Source organism: Homalodisca vitripennis, chromosome 8, assembly GCF_021130785.1.
Source record: "Homalodisca vitripennis isolate AUS2020 chromosome 8, UT_GWSS_2.1, whole genome shotgun sequence".
In the NCBI taxonomy this organism is placed as follows: Eukaryota; Metazoa; Arthropoda; class Insecta; order Hemiptera; family Cicadellidae; genus Homalodisca; species Homalodisca vitripennis.
Genome location: NC_060214.1, coordinates 18,217,944 through 18,238,238, shown reverse-complemented (window position 1 = coordinate 18,238,238; position 20,295 = coordinate 18,217,944). Strand labels below are relative to the sequence as shown.

The 20,295-nt window shown below is 34.5% G+C and overlaps 1 protein-coding gene across 2 annotated transcripts in view; it reads right to left on the bottom strand.

Moving 5' to 3' along the window:
* LOC124367375 (tumor protein p63-regulated gene 1-like protein) overlaps window positions 1-20,295 on the bottom strand; it is a 63,984-nt gene that overhangs the window by 8,492 nt on the left and 35,197 nt on the right. The window contains exons 4-6 of one of the 2 annotated variants that reach the window (XM_046824141.1): window positions 19,228-19,404; window positions 16,842-16,985; window positions 9,762-9,895 (exon numbers count right to left, since the gene is read on the bottom strand). In XM_046824141.1, the coding sequence (XP_046680097.1) occupies window positions 9,762-9,895; window positions 16,842-16,985; window positions 19,228-19,404 (455 nt within the window). The remainder of the gene's footprint in view (window positions 1-9,761; window positions 9,896-16,841; window positions 16,986-19,227; window positions 19,405-20,295) is intronic. The other variant, XM_046824142.1, reaches the window with a different exon arrangement.

Below are 20,295 nucleotides of genomic sequence, written 5' to 3'. Positions count from 1 at the left end.
ATTAAACAATTATATGAGCAGGTAAAAATACATTCATCAAGTTTATCTGAAAACCTAATGATTTTTATTGGTACAAATGACATTCTAAAAAATAATTCACTTGAGCAAATGAAAACTGACATGAAAGATTTTAGCTGAATACCTAATAAATAGTAATAAGAAATTAATCATTTTGACTCTACCTCCAATTCCGAAAGTTGCCAAAGACATTGGTATCAGAGGAAAGGTTAAAGATTTTAACAGGTTCATACGGGCATTAGACAATGGGGATACAATCAAGATTAATCATGTCACACCACACTTTGTTGATCACAATGAGTTAGGGTGTAATTTAAAATATATTTTGAACAAAACATCAACTTTGGGGGAAAAACATTTGCTGATTTGGTTCATCTGAATATTGATGGGTTTGAAACTTTTAAAAGAAAGCATTAATGAGTTTTTCAATCAAACTAATGAAGAGTTGAAAGGGGTTGTGCAAAGTAACCAGAATCAAATCATTATGGATCAAAAATATGGCGGATGATTTTTTAGATGAAAGCAACTACAATGATGAGTAATGCGTGATAGGGTTCAGTCTTTACCAGAAATTGATATTGGTATTGGGAGGGGTAAAATACAAGTGTTTAGTAGATTCAGGTAGTCAAGCATGTATAATGTCAGATGAATTCTATAAGAAAATAAAAAATCAAGTGGGGTACAACATTCCAGAACTACCTGTTAGTAATCTGTCAATTGTAGGTATTACAGGAGTCAGGTCCCAAAAGAATAAATGTTCAAATAAGACTAGAGGTAAAATATTTGGTGAACAAGTTGTCCCAATAACATTTTTAATTGTTCAAGGACTAAAAATTGAGTTGATACTTGGTTGTGACTTTTTCAGCAATCATAAGGCTGTACTAAACTTTTGATACCAATACTTTATACTATAGACATGACGGGAAATATCTAGAGACTAAAATTAGTGTATAGAAATGGTGAAGAATTTGTGGGGGGGTTAAGAATAATACATATTAACAGAATTAAACTTGTATAAAAGATGAAAATGAAATAGACAATACTTTAGCAAATTTAAAGCCATTTTTTGAAACACAGATCAAATCAAGTAGGCCTAGAACAAAAAATTACTAAGATCAAACATGAATCTGAATCAGAAGCAATTGAACAGAGGTTAGTAGACAGAATAAGTGAATTAGAGGCAGATAATTTGAGTATTAAGGATGAGGAAACTAGAATTATTAAGAGTAGTACTTTTTGAAAATAAAGAAGTTTTTTTTCGGATCAACCAGGGTGTGTCAAAGGATACACAGCAAAGCTGAATGTTAAAAGTGAAGTCCCATATATTGGCAAGTCTTATCCGGTTCCGTTCAGTAAAAGAAAATCTGTAGAGGAAGAATTAGAAAGACTGAAACAACAAGATATTATAGAAGAGTCAAATAGTCCCTTTTTCTAATCCCTTAGTCTGTGTAGTAAAGAAAGATTTTGAGTTATAAGATTGTGCTTAGACAGTAGGAAATTAAATTCGTATCTTGTTCCGGATAGACAAAGTACAGAAACAACTGATGATATATTTCAAAAATTTATGGGAGTTAAATATTTTTTTACAACATTAGATTTGACGCAAGGGTTTTTCCAGATCAAACTCGATAAAGAATCTAGAAAATTGTAGCTTTCACATTCAAACGGAAAGAATTTGCAATTTAAGCGATTACCATTTGGTTTGAATGTAAGCACGGCTCATTTTACTAAAGCGATGAATAAAATTTTGGGCCATGAGTTTAGCAATTTCGTAACTTGTTTACGTTGATGACATTTTAATTACGTCCAGAACTTTTTTGGAACATTTAGATCATATCGATAGAGTACTGAAAAGACTGCATGAGTGTGGAGTGACTGTTAAACTTAAAAAATCAGATTTTTTGAAACAGGAAGTAAAGTTTTTAGGTTTTGTTCTTAGTAAAGATGGGATAAAGATGGGATGAGGATAAGTTGAAAAGATAAAGAATTTTTCCAACCCCAAAGAACTTAAAAGAACTGCAATCGTTTTTAGGTTTATGTAACTATTACAGAAAATTTCAGAAGAACCATTCAGATTTGACGGGTCAGTTTTTGGTGACATTTTGAGTTCTAAAAGTAAATGGTTTTGGGATAAGACAAAACAAAAATCTGTTTTGAGAAAATAAAAGAAACATTTTTAGACTCAGTTATGTTACATCATCCAAATTGGAGTAGGGCATTCTATTTAAGTACAGATGGCATCAGACATCAGTGTGTCAGCCATTCTTTATCAAGTAAATGATCAGGGGGAACATGAAGTGATAAGTTTTGCAAGTAAGGACTCTTTTAGCAACAGAGAAAAATTATAGCATAATAGAAAAAGAATTATTGGCTGTAGTTTTTTGCTTGTAAAAAATTCCGATCTTATATTATTGGACATTTTTCAAGTAATTGTTCGTTCATGCAGACCACAAGGCATTATCTTTTCCTTACAACCTGTAGGCTATCTCATGGTAGAATTTTGAGTGGAGTTTGGCATTACAAGAATACAATCTCACTATTGAGTACATCAGCGGATGGCAAAATATTCCCGCTGACATTCTTTCAAGAGTAACGGACGAAAATTATAAAAATCCAGTTGAAAGGAATTCGGTAATGGTTTTGCAAAAATAAAATTGAAATTGAAGTTAGCGATAGGAAGATTAAAACCAATGTTCAGAAATATAGAAGAAAAACAAAGGAGTGATGATAAATTTGGGCCTATTTTACTAAATTGGATGGTAATGATCAACAAATAAAAGATCAATTTGTTATTCATAATGGAATACTTTTTAAGAAAGATTTAAATGATGGTGATAGTTTTAAAGTCTGTATACCAAAAAGCAATTCAATCAGAATTAATTCAATTTACACATTTGAAATATGGTCATTTGGGGGGACATAAAATTTATTTAATACTAAGGGAATATTGTGTTTTTCCTAAGATGGAACTTTCAGTAAAGAATCAGTTAAAAATGTTGTCAATTGTGTCAATGTGCCAAACACACCACTGTTAAATCAATAGGATTTTTTACAACCAATAATTCCTAAAAAATTGAAAGATATAATCTCAGTTGACTTGATAGGAGAATTGCCTGTAGGAAGAGGAGGTGTAAAATACATATTGTGTTGTGTTGGATTTGTTTTCTAAATTTGTGAAGTTGTATCCGGTCAAAAGAGCTACTAGCCGAGTATTACTAAATAAAATTGATCAATGAATACATACCTGAGGTAGGTGAGATAGGTAGTGTTTTGTCCGATCATGGCTCGCAGTTCACTAGTAATTTATGGTATAATACCCTTAGAGACTTAAACATTAAAACTATTCATAGTTCTGTTTGGCATCCAGCCTCAATCCAGTTGAAAGGGCTAATAAGGAAATTACTAAAATATGCAGGATATATTGCCATGAGAAACATACTAAAATGGCCATTAGTACTAAATTTCATTGAAAAGTGTTTAAATCATTCCGTGCATGAGACCACGGAAGAAATCCCGTTTGAACTAATGTTTGGTAGGAAAGATAGGAATTTTTTACAGATATGGTTCAATTTCCCAAAGAGAAAAGAATGTTAGCTGACTATCCAGGTAAAATAAGATTAGTCAAAGATAGACTAGTTTCAAAAGGGGAAAAAAGGAAAAGAAAATTTGATAATAAGGTCAAACCAATTAGATTTAGTATAGGAGATGAAGTTCTAGTAAAAACACATAATCTGTCTGACAAACTTGACAAGAAAAAATTAAGAAGTTCTTTCTGCTTTATGAGGGCCCCGTATAGGGTGTCACAAATAAAATTGGGAAAACGCATATGTTGTGGTCAACGAAGATGGTGGTGTGATAGGAACATTTAATGTAACACAATTAAAAAAGTTTTATCGAAATTTGGTTTAGTTCAAACAAAGATGGGGGGTTAAAACAATAAGGGTTTTCGTGATTTTTATTATTCCTTTGTAGCTTTTTCCCTTCGAAAGATAAAAAAGTCTTACAAAACAGAATAAAATGGCATGGCTGGATTTTGTACGATTTGACGGCCATGGGACAAATAAATGTCAAAAACCACATATCACACACAGTTAGGTTTTCTGGGTGGTTAACACAAAAAACATACTTGAAATATGATTTCAAGATAACAGTACAAGGTACACGATCACACACAGTTTATTGTTTCTGGGTGGTTAACACAAAAAACATACTCATCTAAGACGATTGAAGTCAACTTACAGTACAAGGTACATAATCACACACAGTTTATTGTTTCTGGGTTTGTAAATAGTTAAAAAGTGTAAGATTCATAACAAACTATTAAATATGGTTGGATTGAATAGGAGAATGACATTCAAGTAAGGAAACACAGTTTATTTAAATTGAAACTACAGTAAATTCTAAAGAAAAGAAAGAAGAAGAGAAAAGTAAAAGCACAAAAAGACTAATTAAAATATTCATTATTGAAATAATGTATTGTTTTTCTGATGAGTTAGTTTATTTTGTTGTACGGATAAAATAATAATAATAATGAAGTAACATGGGGGATACTGAGATGATAATAATAATAAAGCAAACTGGGGGGTATACTGGTATAAAAGTAATTATTTCTTAAAGTAAAATGTTAGAGGTAGGTCAAGTAGGCCTGTTTAATAGTTAATATGATAATGATAGATAGAGGGGTAGTGTAAAATACACTGAACAAAGGCTAAAGGTGAAGGATATATTGTGAATGGAGTGGATAAATAATAGTAGAGAATAGGAGTGGAAATTGAGAGGTTGGGAACAATTTTAAAAGTGGAATGGAAAGTAGGAGTTACAGGATAATGTATGAAATAGAATTGAGCCAATAAAATAAATTCAAAAGTCAGTACTAAATTAATTAATTCAGAGGGGGGATGAATAAAAAGGAAATATATTAGGCTAGTAAATATTTGGTTTAATAATCATTTTAATCAACTTATAATAATGAAGTGCAATGACACTTAAAAGGGATTTTACTGTGCGAAATGGGTATTTTATGGTATGAGGAAGTTAGGAGAATATTGTATTAAATGAATACAAATAAATGAGTAAGAAGAAAAGAATTCAGCTAATATAAAAAAAAAAATAAAACTCAAAACAAAGGGACAAAATTGTATTATTATGACTTTGGGGGTTGCAAAGGAATTTCATTAGTTAAAAAATTGGGTAATTAATTAATAAAAGGTGATAACTATTAGATAGTGTGTTGAAGTAAAATAGTACAACAAATAGGTAACAAGGAGGGTAAATAAAAATAAACTACAAAATAGACAGGTTATAATTATTATAACCTCGATTAAAATAAACAAAAACAAAATATTTAAATTATGCAAGATTATTACAAAGGATAAATAATTAAATAAATTTTTACCATTTATTGTGTATAATTTCTAAAAAAAAGGAGAAACAAATTTTATAAACTGTGTGGAGAGATTGTTGGTTAATTTATGAATGAATTTGTAAGATGAAAAATGCTGAGAATGAATTTTTATCTAGTAACAATAGTAGTAATAATTTATTTGAAAAAATAATGGTTTCATATTTATGTTATGTTGATTGTTTTTTTTGACTTAGTTGTAAGAATGTTTAATAAATAATGTAAGTACTATTTGTGAAAAACTTTAATTTTAAATATTAGGAAATGTTTAGTGTAAGATGTGAAAGTGAGTGCGCGAATATCACAGGCAAATCACAACAAAATTAAATCACCAAAGCGACTGGACTTGGACACTTTTAAAGTCATGGGTGTGTTTTTTATGAATATCTACCACAAGTATGGACACTTTGAAGTCATGGTGTGCTTTTCTTTATGTCTGAAAATAAGTCTAAGGACACATAAATTTGAAGAAGTTTTTGTCAGTGAAGATGAGAATAGTGTTTAAAATGGAACATGTTAAAAGCATTGGATGTGAGAAAAGTCAAAAACGTTTGGATCAATTCACTGCAATAATACAATTCACTTTGGAAACAAGTGATGAAATAAAAACTGTTCTCCCAGAAGGAAATAGAAATGTGGAAAGGCAAGAACTTTTAATCAAATTCAACTTCCAAAGGTAATGTTAAATGAAGTGAATATGGAAGGGCAAGAACTTTTATTCAAATTCAACTTCCAAAGGTGATGTTTTAAATGAAGTAAATATGGAAAGGCAAGAACTTTTTAATCAATTCAACTTCCAAAGGTGATGTTAAATGAAGTCAGACAGATAAAGCGCTGGGCCAATAAGTATAGAAGCTGTGATAACTCACCATGACTGTAAGTCTATGAACTAAGAGAGTAAACTGTGATAACTTAGCCTGTAGACAATAGCAAAACTTGAACTTCACAAAATTTTAACTTTTAAGTAAAAAATTTGTTCGTCAAGAAGCATGAAGAAAAATTTGTAATATTAGATTTAATTGACAGTTGTTTGTTCTTTGTTCTTCAATTTATTTGTTTTGTTGTTCGGATTGTTTAATATGTATATCTTTGTTATTTAAATCATTCACTGTAAAAGTTTTAATGAGTAAAATTTTGTAATGAAAATTTTCAATTTTACCACAAAATTTGGGGGGTATCTGTAACGGGTATAGGCCTAGCCTGTAACCTAAATCAACTTTTACAATTAATAATAAATTCGAGAATAATATAATACAATAAATAATATTTTTCTATTAATAATAAATCTAAATGAATAGGAATCCAAAACCGACAATTTAATTGCTTAGTTAATGTTATCATTCTCATATTTGAGAATAATCAAATTTCAATTTATTATGAAGGTTAGTTGTGCATGGTGACATAGTCCGTCACTGACAGTTTTGTAACCTCAAACATAAATCTCGAATAGTAAAGCGGTCATATTTAATAAAACTCGATAGTTCCTCATCAACATCAAAGAACAAAGCTAAAACACGGCAAAACGCGTGCCACGATTGGCTAACGTAACGATTACTCTCATTGGAGGGTAGCGACCCCGCGGGAACGCAAACTCGTTCTCTGCGCACCCGAATTCGAGTGGGTTGTTAGCCAGAAGTAAAAGCGGATCATTTTTCGACCAGAAAAACGGAAAATTTTCCGTTTTTGAAGGGTATCACTTTTCCCTCTCTGCGCTACTGACGCGGAGTTTGAGAAAGAGAGAGTCTTCTTCCTCGACCTCTTGATGATGTAGTACCTTGTAAACAGTTTTCAAAATTTTTTCAATTATTAATCAGTCTTTTTTCAATGTGATCCAAATTTAAATTTTTCAATTATCTGTGAGGACCGCCGTGTCGCCCATCATGGGATTTGGTGAATATGTTTAAGAGTATTTAAACCTTTTTGATCAACATTTTTTAACTAATCAGACTCTAAATTTTAACTGCTAGGGAGTAGGGGTATTTTCTAATTAATTATTTCAAGCTAATTGGATTTTTGTGTTGTAGGATGTTTATTTTAAGCATAGCCATAATTTCATTTCATCAAAATCATGTTTCATTAGTATTAGTTTTTATTCAATAAATCTAAAATTTGTTTCTATCAAAATTTTATTTTCATTTTACCACACATAGCTGCCCTACGACGCCGCACCCATTGTTAAAACGACCCTGTAAAGACAAAGAGTCTAAAGCTAATATATTTTTCACAAAACCTATCTTTTTTAACTATTTATTATAATGTAACGTATCCGTTACAATTGGTAGTTATTTACCTTTGTGCCACAGCAGAGACGGTAGAAGGTATAGCCGACCTATAGGATATTATGTGTGTGATACCAAGCATTAATGTCTATTGGTAGTTATTTACCTTTGTGCCACAGCAGACGGTGGGAGGTATAGCCGACCTTTAGGATATCATGTGTGTGATATCCAGCATTAATGTCTATTGGTAGTTATTTACCTTTGTGCCACAGCAGACGGTGGGAGGTATAGCCGACATATAGGATATCATGTGTGTGATACCCAGCATTATTGTATATTGGTAGTTATTTACCTTTGTGCCACAGCAGACGGTGGGAGGTATAGCCGACCTATAGGATATCATGTGTGTGATATCCAGCATTAATGTCTATTGGTAGTTATTTACCTTTGTGCCACAGCAGACGGTGGGAGGTATAGCCGACCTATAGGATATCATGTGTGTGATACCCAGCATTAATGTCTATTGGTAGTTATTTACCTTTGTGCCACAGCAGACGGTGGGAGGTATAGCCGACCTATAGGATATCATGTGTGTGATACCCAGCATTATTGTATATTGGTAGTTATTTACCTTTGTGCCACAGCAGACGGTGGGAGGTATAGCCGACATATAGGATATCATGTGTGTGATACCCAGCATTATTGTATATTGGTAGTTATTTACCTTTGTGCCACAGCAGACGGTGGGAGGTATAGCCGACCTATAGGATATCATGTGTGTGATATCCAGCATTAATGTCTATTGGTAGTTATTTACCTTTGTGCCACAGCAGACGGTGGGAGGTATAGCCGACCTATAGGATATCATGTGTGTGATACCCAGCATTATTGTATATTGGTAGTTATTTACCTTTGTGCCACAGCAGACGGTGGGAGGTATAGCCGACCTATAGGATATCATGTGTGTGATACCCAGCATTAATGTCTATTGGTAGTTATTTACCTTTGAGCCACAGCAGACGGTGGGAGGTATAGCCGACCTATAGGATATTATGTGTGTGATACCCAGCATTATTGTCTATTGGTAGTTATTTACCTTTGTGCCACAGCAGACGGTGGGAGGTATAGCCGACCTATAGGATATCATGTGTGTGATACCCAGCATTAATGTCTATTGGTAGTTATTTACCTTTGTGCCACAGCAGACGGTGGGAGGTATAGCCGACCTATAGGATATCATGTGTGTGATACCCAGCATTATTGTCTATTGGTAGTTATTTACCTTTGTGCCACAGCAGACGGTGGGAGGTATATCCGACCCAGGTAATATCAATGAAATGTGATAATCAGCACTACAGACCATTGGTAGTTAGTTAATTTAGTGCCACAGCAGAGGGTAGGAGTTATTGCTGACCCAGGTAATATCAATGAAGTGTGATAATCAGCACTACAGACCATTGGTAGTTAGTTAATTTAGTGCCACAGCAGACGGTGGGAGGTATAGCCGACCTATAGGATATTATGTGTGTGATACCCAGTATTATTGTCTATTGGTAGTTATTTACCTTTGTGCCACAGCAGACGGTGGGAGGTATAGCCGACCTATAGGATATTATGTGTGTGATACCCAGCATTATTGTCTATTGGTAGTTATTTACCTTTGTGCCACAGCAGATGGTGGGAGGTATAGCCGACCTATAGGATATTATGTGTGTGATACCCAGCATTATTGTCTATTGGTAGTTATTTACCTTTGTGTCACAGCAGACGGTGGGAGGTATAGCCGACCTATAGGATATTATGTTTGTGATACCCAGCATTAATGTCTATTGGTAGTTATTTACCTTTGTGCCACAGCAGACGGTGGGAGGTATAGCCGACCTATAGGATATCATGTGTGTGATACCCAGCATTAATGTCTATTGGTAGTTATTTACCTTTGTGCCACAGCAGACGGTGGGAGGTATAGCCGACCTATAGGATATCATGTGTGTGATACCCAGCATTAATGTCTATTGGTAGTTATTTACCTTTGTGCCACAGCAGACGGTGGGAGGTATAGCCGACCTATAGGATATCATGTGTGTGATACCCATCATTACTGTCTATTGGTAGTTATTTACCTTTGTGCCACAGCAGAGGGTGGGAGGTGTAGGTGACCCAGGGGATATCACTGGTGAAGGGGTTCCACTTCTTAGTGAAAGTCAGGGGTTGACCCTGGTTCCACATAGTTCTCACTCCTCTCAAATTTCTTGACCTAATGAGAAGAGAAATATTTTGATAAACATAATTACGTCTTGTTTAAGAAAATGTTTGTGGAGGAGTTTATTTAAAAACCTGATAAACCAATAACTTTTTTTTATTGCAAGGGTAGTGTTTAAAGAATTTTCTAATGCTATTTATTTTGTTCAGAGGAAATTAAAGTAAGTTGTAAATGAAGTTTACCATCAAAGAAATCTTTGAGAATTCTTATGAAACTGTCCTAAACACATTCATTTTCACCATTTAATTTGGATGGTGCAATTTTGTGATTAGTGGCAAATCTTCTTAAACGAGAAAAGCCAGTCAGTTTCTCTTTTTTTGTGTTAGAAGACTCAAAATAAAAGGTAAGGTATATTAACTGATTGTTGCGGCTATTTTCACCCATTATGGCAGCATTATTCCACTATCCACATTCAGCTCTGATTTGTCCCTTTATTATTTTTTCCAATATAAGAAATGTGATATATTATCTATTGTGCATTTTCCTATGAATAAAGTTTTGTTTCCTTGGTACTGTTCTGTATTTGGTGTGCTAGCGAAAATGCATGTTAAGTGTTTGGTTAAACTTCCTAGCAACACAATCTAAACACTCATTAACCTTCTTTGCTCTATATCATATAAGTCGGCAATTTTCATTCTTGATGGCTCCAATTTCTTCTCGGTCCATTCAGTTTCGAGTTATCAAGGTCCGGCTATAAAACACCACATTGGTAGTGAGAAAGGTTAAGTTTGTAACAGTGAGTTATTCGAAGATGGCATGAGAGAAAACGAAAAGACTCAATTGTGTATGTTTACAAATTGCTGAACCAGTGTTCATGCCTAGAACCACAGTGGTTGGCTTTGCCATATGGCTGAAAAACTGACAGAGATAATGGAAGAAAACTGTTGGAAAAATATTGCTTTACAGTTATGCTCTTGTTTTGTTCTCCTTAAAGTACAAAAAGTTTGTTCCGTGAACATTTTGACATAAAAGGCAGTTACAAAATAGGACAGTATCTAACTGCATCACTTACATTCCTAGATATTCCAATGGACGTAAATATTTTATGTGATGTACGTAGGCTATTTATTGTTTTTAATTTCGTTAGTTTATATGTATATTTATTATGTTATTATAATTATGTTGTTAACCCGGGATCACTCGCGCTGTTAGGTTGAACCTAACATTGGTAAATGGAGTACAATATTACTAGTCAAAGTTACTATATTTTTCTCGTCTTTTTGTCTATTCCTAGTTGAAGTGTCTGTGAGCATGTTTTCGCGCGAAAAGAGTAAGTTCCGTGTGGTGGGGGTAACTGGTGGGGAGGGGAGTGTAGCCATACGCGCGCTGTTAGTGCCAACCTACCGCGCGAGTAACGATGTTGTCTCATTTGTTAGGTGCTACCTAACGACGCGAGTAACTGCGTTAGTGTTTTGTTTGTGTTCAACTTTAGTTTTTTTGTTGATTTAATTTTAATATTGTGGTGTAGTTAATCTGTTTGCTTGAACTAAGTGACATTTATAAACAGATACTTAAAAATGAACAATGAACACATTTTGGGTTGGTTAGAAGAAGAGGAGAATTTGTTGCACGATGACGTGTCAGATTTGGATGGAACAACTGAAATTGATGATCAAGACACCAACTCAGAGCAGTCAGACTTCGAGAATGAACCTAATGAAGTTACTGAAAGTGCTGGTCCATGTGAACCCAGTGTTACGACACCAACTGTAAGTAGGCCTAATCTATCATTAGTCTCTAACTTACAACCGTACTATGTAGGAAGAGACCAAATCACGGGATGGAATGTACATGAACCTCCCAGTTCAAGAACACCTAGGCAAAATATAATTACAACACTACCTGGAGTAAAGGCTATGGCACGTCATTCTAACACAATTTATGACACGTGGAAATTGTTTTTTCCCGACACGTTAATTGATGAAATAGTACGTTGTACAAATGAACAGCTGTTAGTTATGAGCCAAAAGTACACAAGAGGAGAAAAAGACTGCCCTCAAACAGATTTTTGCGAATTACACGCATTTTTTGGTATTTTGTATTTGGCTGGTGTCAAGAAAGGTAACTAACCATTTGAATATTGATGAGCTTTGGGCAAATGATGGCACTGCTCCTGATTTCTTTGTGGCTACGATGTCTAAAAAGCGTTTCCAAACACTCATTCAGGCCATAAGATTTGATAAGAAGAGCACAAGACCTGCCCGATCAACTAAGGATAACTTAGCACCAATACGGGACGTGTTTGAGGCATTTGTAAAAAAATGTCAAGACACCTACAATCTAGGTGCATTAACAACTCTAGACGAAATGTTGGAGGCGTTTAGGGGCAAGTGCCAATTCAGGCAATATATTGCCAACAAACCCGCGAAATACGGGATAAAGATTTACGCACTGGTTGATGCAAGGACTTTTTTTACAAACAACCTCGAGATTTATCCTGGAAAACAGCCTCCAGGAGAGTTTGATTTAGGCAATGATGTAGTGAGTGTTGTAAAACGTATGATAAAACCCATTGACAACTCCGGAAGAAATGTTACAATGGATAATTATTTCATGGACATACCATTGGCTAATGACCTCTATGCAAATCACAGACTTACTGTAGTAGGAACTGTTCGTAAAAATAAGCGCCAATTGCCTTTAGAACTCACGACCAATTTACGTGAACGTCCAGTAAAGAGTACTATATTTGCCTTCTCCAAAAGCCCAAACAACTGTATGCTAGCCTCATACATTCCAAAGAGAAATAAAAATGTTTTAGTCGGATCAACCATGCACAAACAAGGAGTGATTGACGAAGAAAGTGGTGATAATTTGAAACCAGAACTAATCACATTTTACAACCTCACAAAAGGAGGTGTAGATGTGGTTGACAGAATGAAAACAGAATATTGTGTTTCAAGGATTAGTAACAGATGGCCGTTCACTGTATTTTGTTCTTTGTTGAATATTGGAGCCATTAACAGCCAGATAATTCTGAAGAGTAACACAAACATTCTAATGCCCAGACGGAAGTATTTAACCGAGTTGGCTAGAGCACTTGCAATCCCCCACATTACAAGACGGTCATCACTGACGAACTTATCAATTTCACTTCGCCAAAAGATCAAGAGCATTGTGGGAACACCTGCAACACCAGCACCACCTCCAGAAGACGGACAAAAAACCCGATGTGTATACTGTCCTATTAGAAAAAAACAGGTATACACAGGCCAGATGTAGTGGTTGTAACCACGCAGTATGCAAAGAGCATATTTCTTCTACAGTGCTGACATGCTTCCAGTGCGCAGCTGCAGAAAACCCTCAAGATGCAGAGTAAATGATCAAGAACACCTTTGTGATAATCAGAGACTGTACATGTTTATGTAAATGTACATTTTAAGAATATTACAATGTTTTTTTTTTATTTTGGCACTCAAGGGCATTTTTTCAAAACTGCTCATATAATCAATATGTATATTTTTTTATAACAAACCATTTAAAATGTTTCATAATAATGTATAAAGTACTGTTTAAGATGCAATTATGTACAATAAAAACAAAAAAATTAATGGAAAATGAGTTTTTATTCAATATTTCCAAATGTTAGATTCAACCTAACACGCGAGTAACGGTGTTAGTCTAAAACACGCGAGTGATCCCGGGTTAAATCTCGTCTATCAATTATTTATTTGTGAATGTATAAGTCTTTTTAATCTTTTATGATGACGAATTTTATAAAACATTTTAATGTGTATTTATACGTTATTTATTATATTATTCTACATTTATTTTTATTTTTACTTAAGCATAGTAGTTAAAAAACATAACGCTACAGATTATAAAAAGTTAAAATTGTTTTATATTAGTAATGACAGAATTTATTGAATCACTGTTTTTTTTAATGATAAACACAATCTTGAAAAGTCACTTCCTTAGCTAAAGGTGAGATGTCAATTCTGAGATCAAAACCTCCATAGTTATACAACAAATAAGAGCTCAAAAGTATGTTAGTTTTAAAATTGTCCTTATCAGTTAAAATTTCAAGGTCGTTTTATTACAGCAAGCAATTAAGAACATTATATTTCAACGTAATTGTCACTGAATACTTGGACTAAACTAGACTGTGTACATCTGTTACTGCCGCTGGAATAAAGGCTGAAGAGGACACGTCTTCAATACCTTCAATCTTCTGTTAAAACAACCCTTAACATGACAATAATTTCTCAGAATTTCACCAAAAGCTTGATGTCAAGTTGTTAAGTAATTTCATAAATTTCCAAAGTGACAACCAGAAAAACCAAGCACACTCAAAAATTCAGCAGCAGCCATATTATAGCAGTGCATACATTTATAGGACAAGCCTCTTATGTAGAATGAATGTTAACATTATTCATAACCTTACAAGATGGATGACTGTTCTGAAGAGAATGCCATGAACGAAATCAGAAAAGCCAATTATAAAATTGATGACACATTGTGTTTTTTGTATGTGTGCTTCTGGTTCAAGTGAATTATATTTCCAACGCCGAAGTAGAGTTTACCTTGTTGCCACGATCAACAAAATCTGTCAAATATGTGTGTTTATAGCCATTGTACATGTACATGTACTTTATTATAAAATTGGCTAACACTTAAGCTTTATGTTCAACCAGAAATTTATTTTAAAGGCAAACATACATCATAACTTAACATCTTCAAATAGTGTTTGCCTATTTAATATACGTAACTGTCTCGTAATTGCAGTTTATAATGTGCAGATGCTTTGAAAACTTATATTTTACAGCGCTGTCTAGTTACATCAATGGGTATAGCATTTAAACCTTATCTATGGAAAAATACATATATATGCTAATTTTCATAATGATCGATCAAATAGTTTCTGAGTTTATAAATGTCATATTTACAAACAACCTCTTTTTGGATAATTAAATAATATAAAACAATTACTTGCAATAAAGTACTAATAATTATTTTAAATACGGTACGTATTGAGCTTAAAATTACACCTCAAAGTTTGGTAAAAATTATTTAACAACAGAATATTCTGTGAATTAGATCAAGTTAAGATTATGGTGTGGCATCACTCTTGTTAATTGTATCTTTTTTAAATGTAGAAAATACATTATCACTGTTTAAATGCACATACAGACAAAAATATAAAAATCGTGAATAATATCAGTTCAAAACCAAACATATTTAAATTATTTATATGAAACTTTCATAATTTATTTTGTGTACAAGGGTTCGTTTAACATGAAACAAATGTTTGCCTGTCAACAATTCCACAACACAAAAAATCCAGTAATGGAATTTGCTTGCTGGGACAACCCATGGATGAATGAGTAAATGAATAATTTCATTACATGTACAGGGTGCGGCAAAATAACCTCCCTATTTTTAAATGCTAATAAAAACCACAGTTTTTTCAAAAAAAAAAAAAATTTATTCATTTTAACTTATTCTATGACATGGGAAGTTTTTTCTACTTTCTTTAAAAAAAAAAAAATGAGATAAGTGGTGGCCGTGATTATCAATACACTGTTGCAAGCGAATTCTGAAACTGTCGTGGACTCTCTCGAGCATGGCTTGAGGTATGCGCAGAACTTCCTCCCGTATAGCTTGCTTCAGATCTTGCAGGTTTCTGGGGCAATGTTTGAACACCTCGGCCTTTAAGTAACCCCACAGAAAAAAGTCACATGGGGTTAAATCAAGTGATCGCGCTGGCCACACAATGTCCCCTCCCCGAAAAATCAATTGGCCAGGAAACATTTGCCTCAAAATGTTCATTGCTATTCGAGCAGTATGTGGTGTGGCACCGTCCTGCTGGAACCACAGATTCTCGAAAGCCCTCTGTTGTAGGGCAGGTTCAAAAAATTCTGCTAGCATGTTGGCATACCTGTTTGAGTTCACAGTAACAACATTGCTATCCTCTTCAAAAAAATGAGGGCCAATGATTCCACGCGCACCAAACAGTCACACGTTCACTATGAAGAGGCCTCTCATGGATTTCCTTCAGGTTGTTTTCACTCTAATAGCGAAGATCCTGTTTATTCACACTTCCAGACAAATGGAAATGCGCTTCGTCACTGGAAAAAAACAACAGCGTCTGGTGGGAGACTTTCCAAGATTATTTGACACGCTTCCATACGACTGTACCAATCACGTTGAGACAGCTCTTGAACAACAACCATCTTGTAAGGATGGAAATGAAGATCCATGTGTAGGATTCTACGAACACTACGGTTGGACATTCTAAGGGCGGCTGCATGTTTGCGAGCTGATCGTTGAGGAGACTGTAAAACTGATTGCCTAACCGCATTAATGTTTTCTGGTGTACTAGCACTACGAAGTCTTCCACCTCATTTTTTCACAACAGAACCAGTTTCTCTGAAGTTTTTCACCCACAGCACAATAGACTTACGGTCCGGTACTGAATCACGAGGAGGAATTTGAAACCGCGTTCGGAATTCGCGTTGAGCCATGATAACTGATTCATTGCTACGAATGAACGCTTCGATCGCAAAAGCTCTCTGTGCACTCGTCCACACCATGATGGTGACTGACAACTGGTGCCTACGGGCGGAGCGTCACTTAAACTTCCCCCTCTCCTTCGTCGATTGCGGCTATCCCCACCATTTTGAGTGCCTCCCTCTACTCACAATAAAGCAATGAAAATAGGGAGGTTATTTTGCCGCACCCTGTACATGAGTAGAGAGTCGAAATTAGGACCACATGACCCTTACTACATTGATCTCAAAAATACCACACGTAACTCCTGTCAACAAAATAAACAAACTTAGATTTGGCAACTCTGATTTTCAAAATAAAATAAGAAAGTAAAACTAAATTATTACTTTGCAAAAAAACAGATATTATATAGGAAACAAAAAAAACATGTTTAAACTCACTGACCAATGAATGACAAGAATATTAGAATGTGACAAGAAACAAGCAATACCTAGGCTCAAAGTTAGTGAGAGCAAGAGGATTAGCGTTAATGTCTGTAGTGAGGGAGGGGGAGGGGGTGAAGCGATCTTGGAGAGGGCGGACCAGACACCCCTTCACAATCCCGGAGACTCCAGTCACCAGACCGTTGATGCGGCTATAACAGACCAGATACAGTTAGCTTCACAAACACATTGCAAATGGTTGAATAAATGCATGAATTCCAATGCAGTGGCGTAACTGGGGGGGGGATGTGAGTAATAGAATTCCCTCTCTCAAAAGTCCATACAAAAAATATTGGAATAAAAGCAATCAGACTTGTTTAAATACTCAGTGAAATGTTTAATTTTGAATTAGGCTTAGAATAGAATTTATTTTGATTTATTCCATAACCCTCCAACCCTCCCCTTTTTACTGTGATGTGCTGTTCCATCAGATTCATTCCCTTCCAAAACAAATCCTAGTCACGCCACTTGTCCGGTGAATACCAAAACATGGGTTGCAAAACATAAATAACTTCAATATGATAAAAGAATCAGTAAAATTAATTTCCAATACGAAACTTTGTACGTGTTAAGATAATAATCTTCTTTGTTCAGGAGTAGAGGAGGATGCGGTACAGATGGGCCAAGGTATCTGTGTGGACGGGTAGGCTGGATGTCCGAGTGGCGGGTGGTAGAGAGGGGTTTCTTTTCCAAGAATATTGGGCTTTCTCTCAGAGCCCATCCTTCGGTAATCTTGTGACCAAAGAGGCAAGAACTGAAATACTTACTGACTTATTCAGTTGTCTCGTGGTAATATTCAAATAAAAGGTGTTCCGATAGTTAAATCAATCACAGAATGACAGTGTGTAGAGGACGATGTTTCGTGGATGGCTAGTAGAGCCTCGGCCGTGTGTTCAGATTCCTTAGCCCATCTGTAGACCAGGAGAGATGGATGCGTCTATTTGATGAGACCAAATACTCAACTTGAGTATACACGGCCGTGGCGGCAAGTAAGTAAATTTTATAAGTGATATTTTTTTTTAATTTAGTCGAATAACATTACAGTTTAGTATGTTTCAATTGAAATTACAAATAATTATTTGTGTACAAATGCTATAGCTAGTGTAACACTCAGCCAGCTCTTTAAATATAAATACATAAAATATCTAAAATATAAATACATAATATATCTAAAATATGCTCAAAATGTTTTATAAAAAAACACGACTTGGTAACCAGCCAAACAATATTGAGTTTAAAATTGTTTGGTTAACAATATCAGTATTTAATTCCCTATCGATCGTTTTGGGTTTCATACAGTTGACAAATATTTACATTGAATAAATAATTTGTCTGAAGTGGATGTATTTTTACATTACATTGACACCCACTTATTCAGAATAAAAATCACCTTTCAGTACACATATACAGTATTCTAAACCATTATTGTTCTCTTAGTAATCAGAAAGAAAAACAATTAAATCTTTTGAAAATCAAAAAGTGCAATAAATACACACAGTAGTTCTTTAAATTATGTTTATATATTATCACTTTTTAACAAGGATGAAATTAGTGATTTTACACACTGCAAAAATCGGTAAAGTTAAAAATTGTCATTAGATTAAATAACTAATGAATATCAAGTTGTAAGAGGAAACGTAGCTTTGAGGAATGATTTGTGGTATGAGTAATCAGCTGTACAAACACAGACGCACTGCAACTTTATACACAAATACCTCACTGCTATCATCAGTTCTCTGCCTGTTAAATCATCTACGCAGTTGGTACAGTGGAGAATTTTCAAATTGGTTGAGTTTCTTTATTATTAGTATGTCTCATAAAATAAACCTCAGTTATTTTTATTTGAAAGACAACTTAACACTTTCACTGCTGCCTCCTAATTTTGTCAATTACTTACACTGCTGCTTTTTTAATGATTTTTAAATAAATATAATTTTTTAATCAATTATACAAAAAAAAACCATGGGACTTACTTTTTTTAAACCTGAGTTCTTCCTCTTTCTACAAAAATACTCATGTATAAACATTATCAAACAGATAGTCTTGTTTTAAAACTTAAAACATAATGTTTTTGTAAAAAATAAAAAGTTGACCATCACCATTGTTAGTATAAAGCATAAATATATTTTTCATTATTATTTGCTGTATTCAGCATTGCCATTACAGTCACTATAGCTACTCTCACTCATATTTACAATTTAAATATACTTATATTTAAATATTTTTTTAGCGTGGTAAGTTTTGAAACACGGTTCTTTGCACATGGCAATTTTGCACTCACCACACTGTTAGGAAGTGTCTCTTCTTGCAGCCAAGGTGACATACCACGGCTAAATATTTTACACCCTTGACCTATAAAGTACATTTACAACAACCTCTGGTACAGGAACTTACGGAATGAGAGAGTGGACAGGATACTCCAACTCTCCAATGACAAGTGTGTCTATCTGCTCCGTGGGAACTCTCCGGACATCCAGAGTCCTCATGGCAATGAAGTCATACTTGATGGTGAGAACACACTTCGAAGTCAACACCACTAGACGCTCCTTCTCATGATCCCACAGACTGATCCTGTGAACAAAAGAGCAGTTAGGAGTGTGGAAATGTCAGTATGCTCAGAAGGAACTCTCCAGACATCCAGAGATGTCTGTCAATTTCATAAACTAATTCACGAGTAATTCTTTTCTTCAAAATAATGAAGTAAATGTCACTTGAACAACAATTCAAGATATTTATTGCCATAATTTTTATATGAATGTCAACTGAAAGATTTGCGATTTATGATAGTCGTCATGTATTACTGTCCTTAAACTAGCTATTGAGGTATGCATTAGCAGTGGTTCAGTTTACTTGATTTAGACAGAAGGTGATATGCTACACAAGAGTGAGGTTATGTATACTGCTACACCATGTAATAGTATATTTCATGCTAATTGTGTTAAAAAAATCCTTAATGGAAGCATAACTTGATCTTGATTCCAAACCTGAAAATCTAAGGAGTACAAGGAAGTCTCATCATCAAAAGAGTCCAATACAGGTACGATTTCAGCCAATGAAGGCCTAACTAAAGACTTTCTGATTCAAGACTTGAACAACCTAAAAACAGAAGTATTCAATGCATTGGCTAGTTCAAGACGTAAAATAAGCGATATAGCCAATTTCTTGTAATTTATTTCAGACAAGATGGACACTGCCAATTCCCTAATGATTAAGGTGAACTCAGAACTGCTAGGCTTACATCTGAGGTTAGTAGCCTAAAGAAGACAGTTCCATCTCTGAGCAATATTCAAGAAGACATTATAGAAATAAGTGTTATTCCCGTAACACATAATGAAGACGTAAATCCTATCACCAACGACATAAGAACAGCAAGAGGCCTACAGGTGAATGCCTGGGACAAAACAGCACCCCACAGAATTCCATCTTTCAAAAGAGACAGTGCATCGTGTTGGTCATCCAATT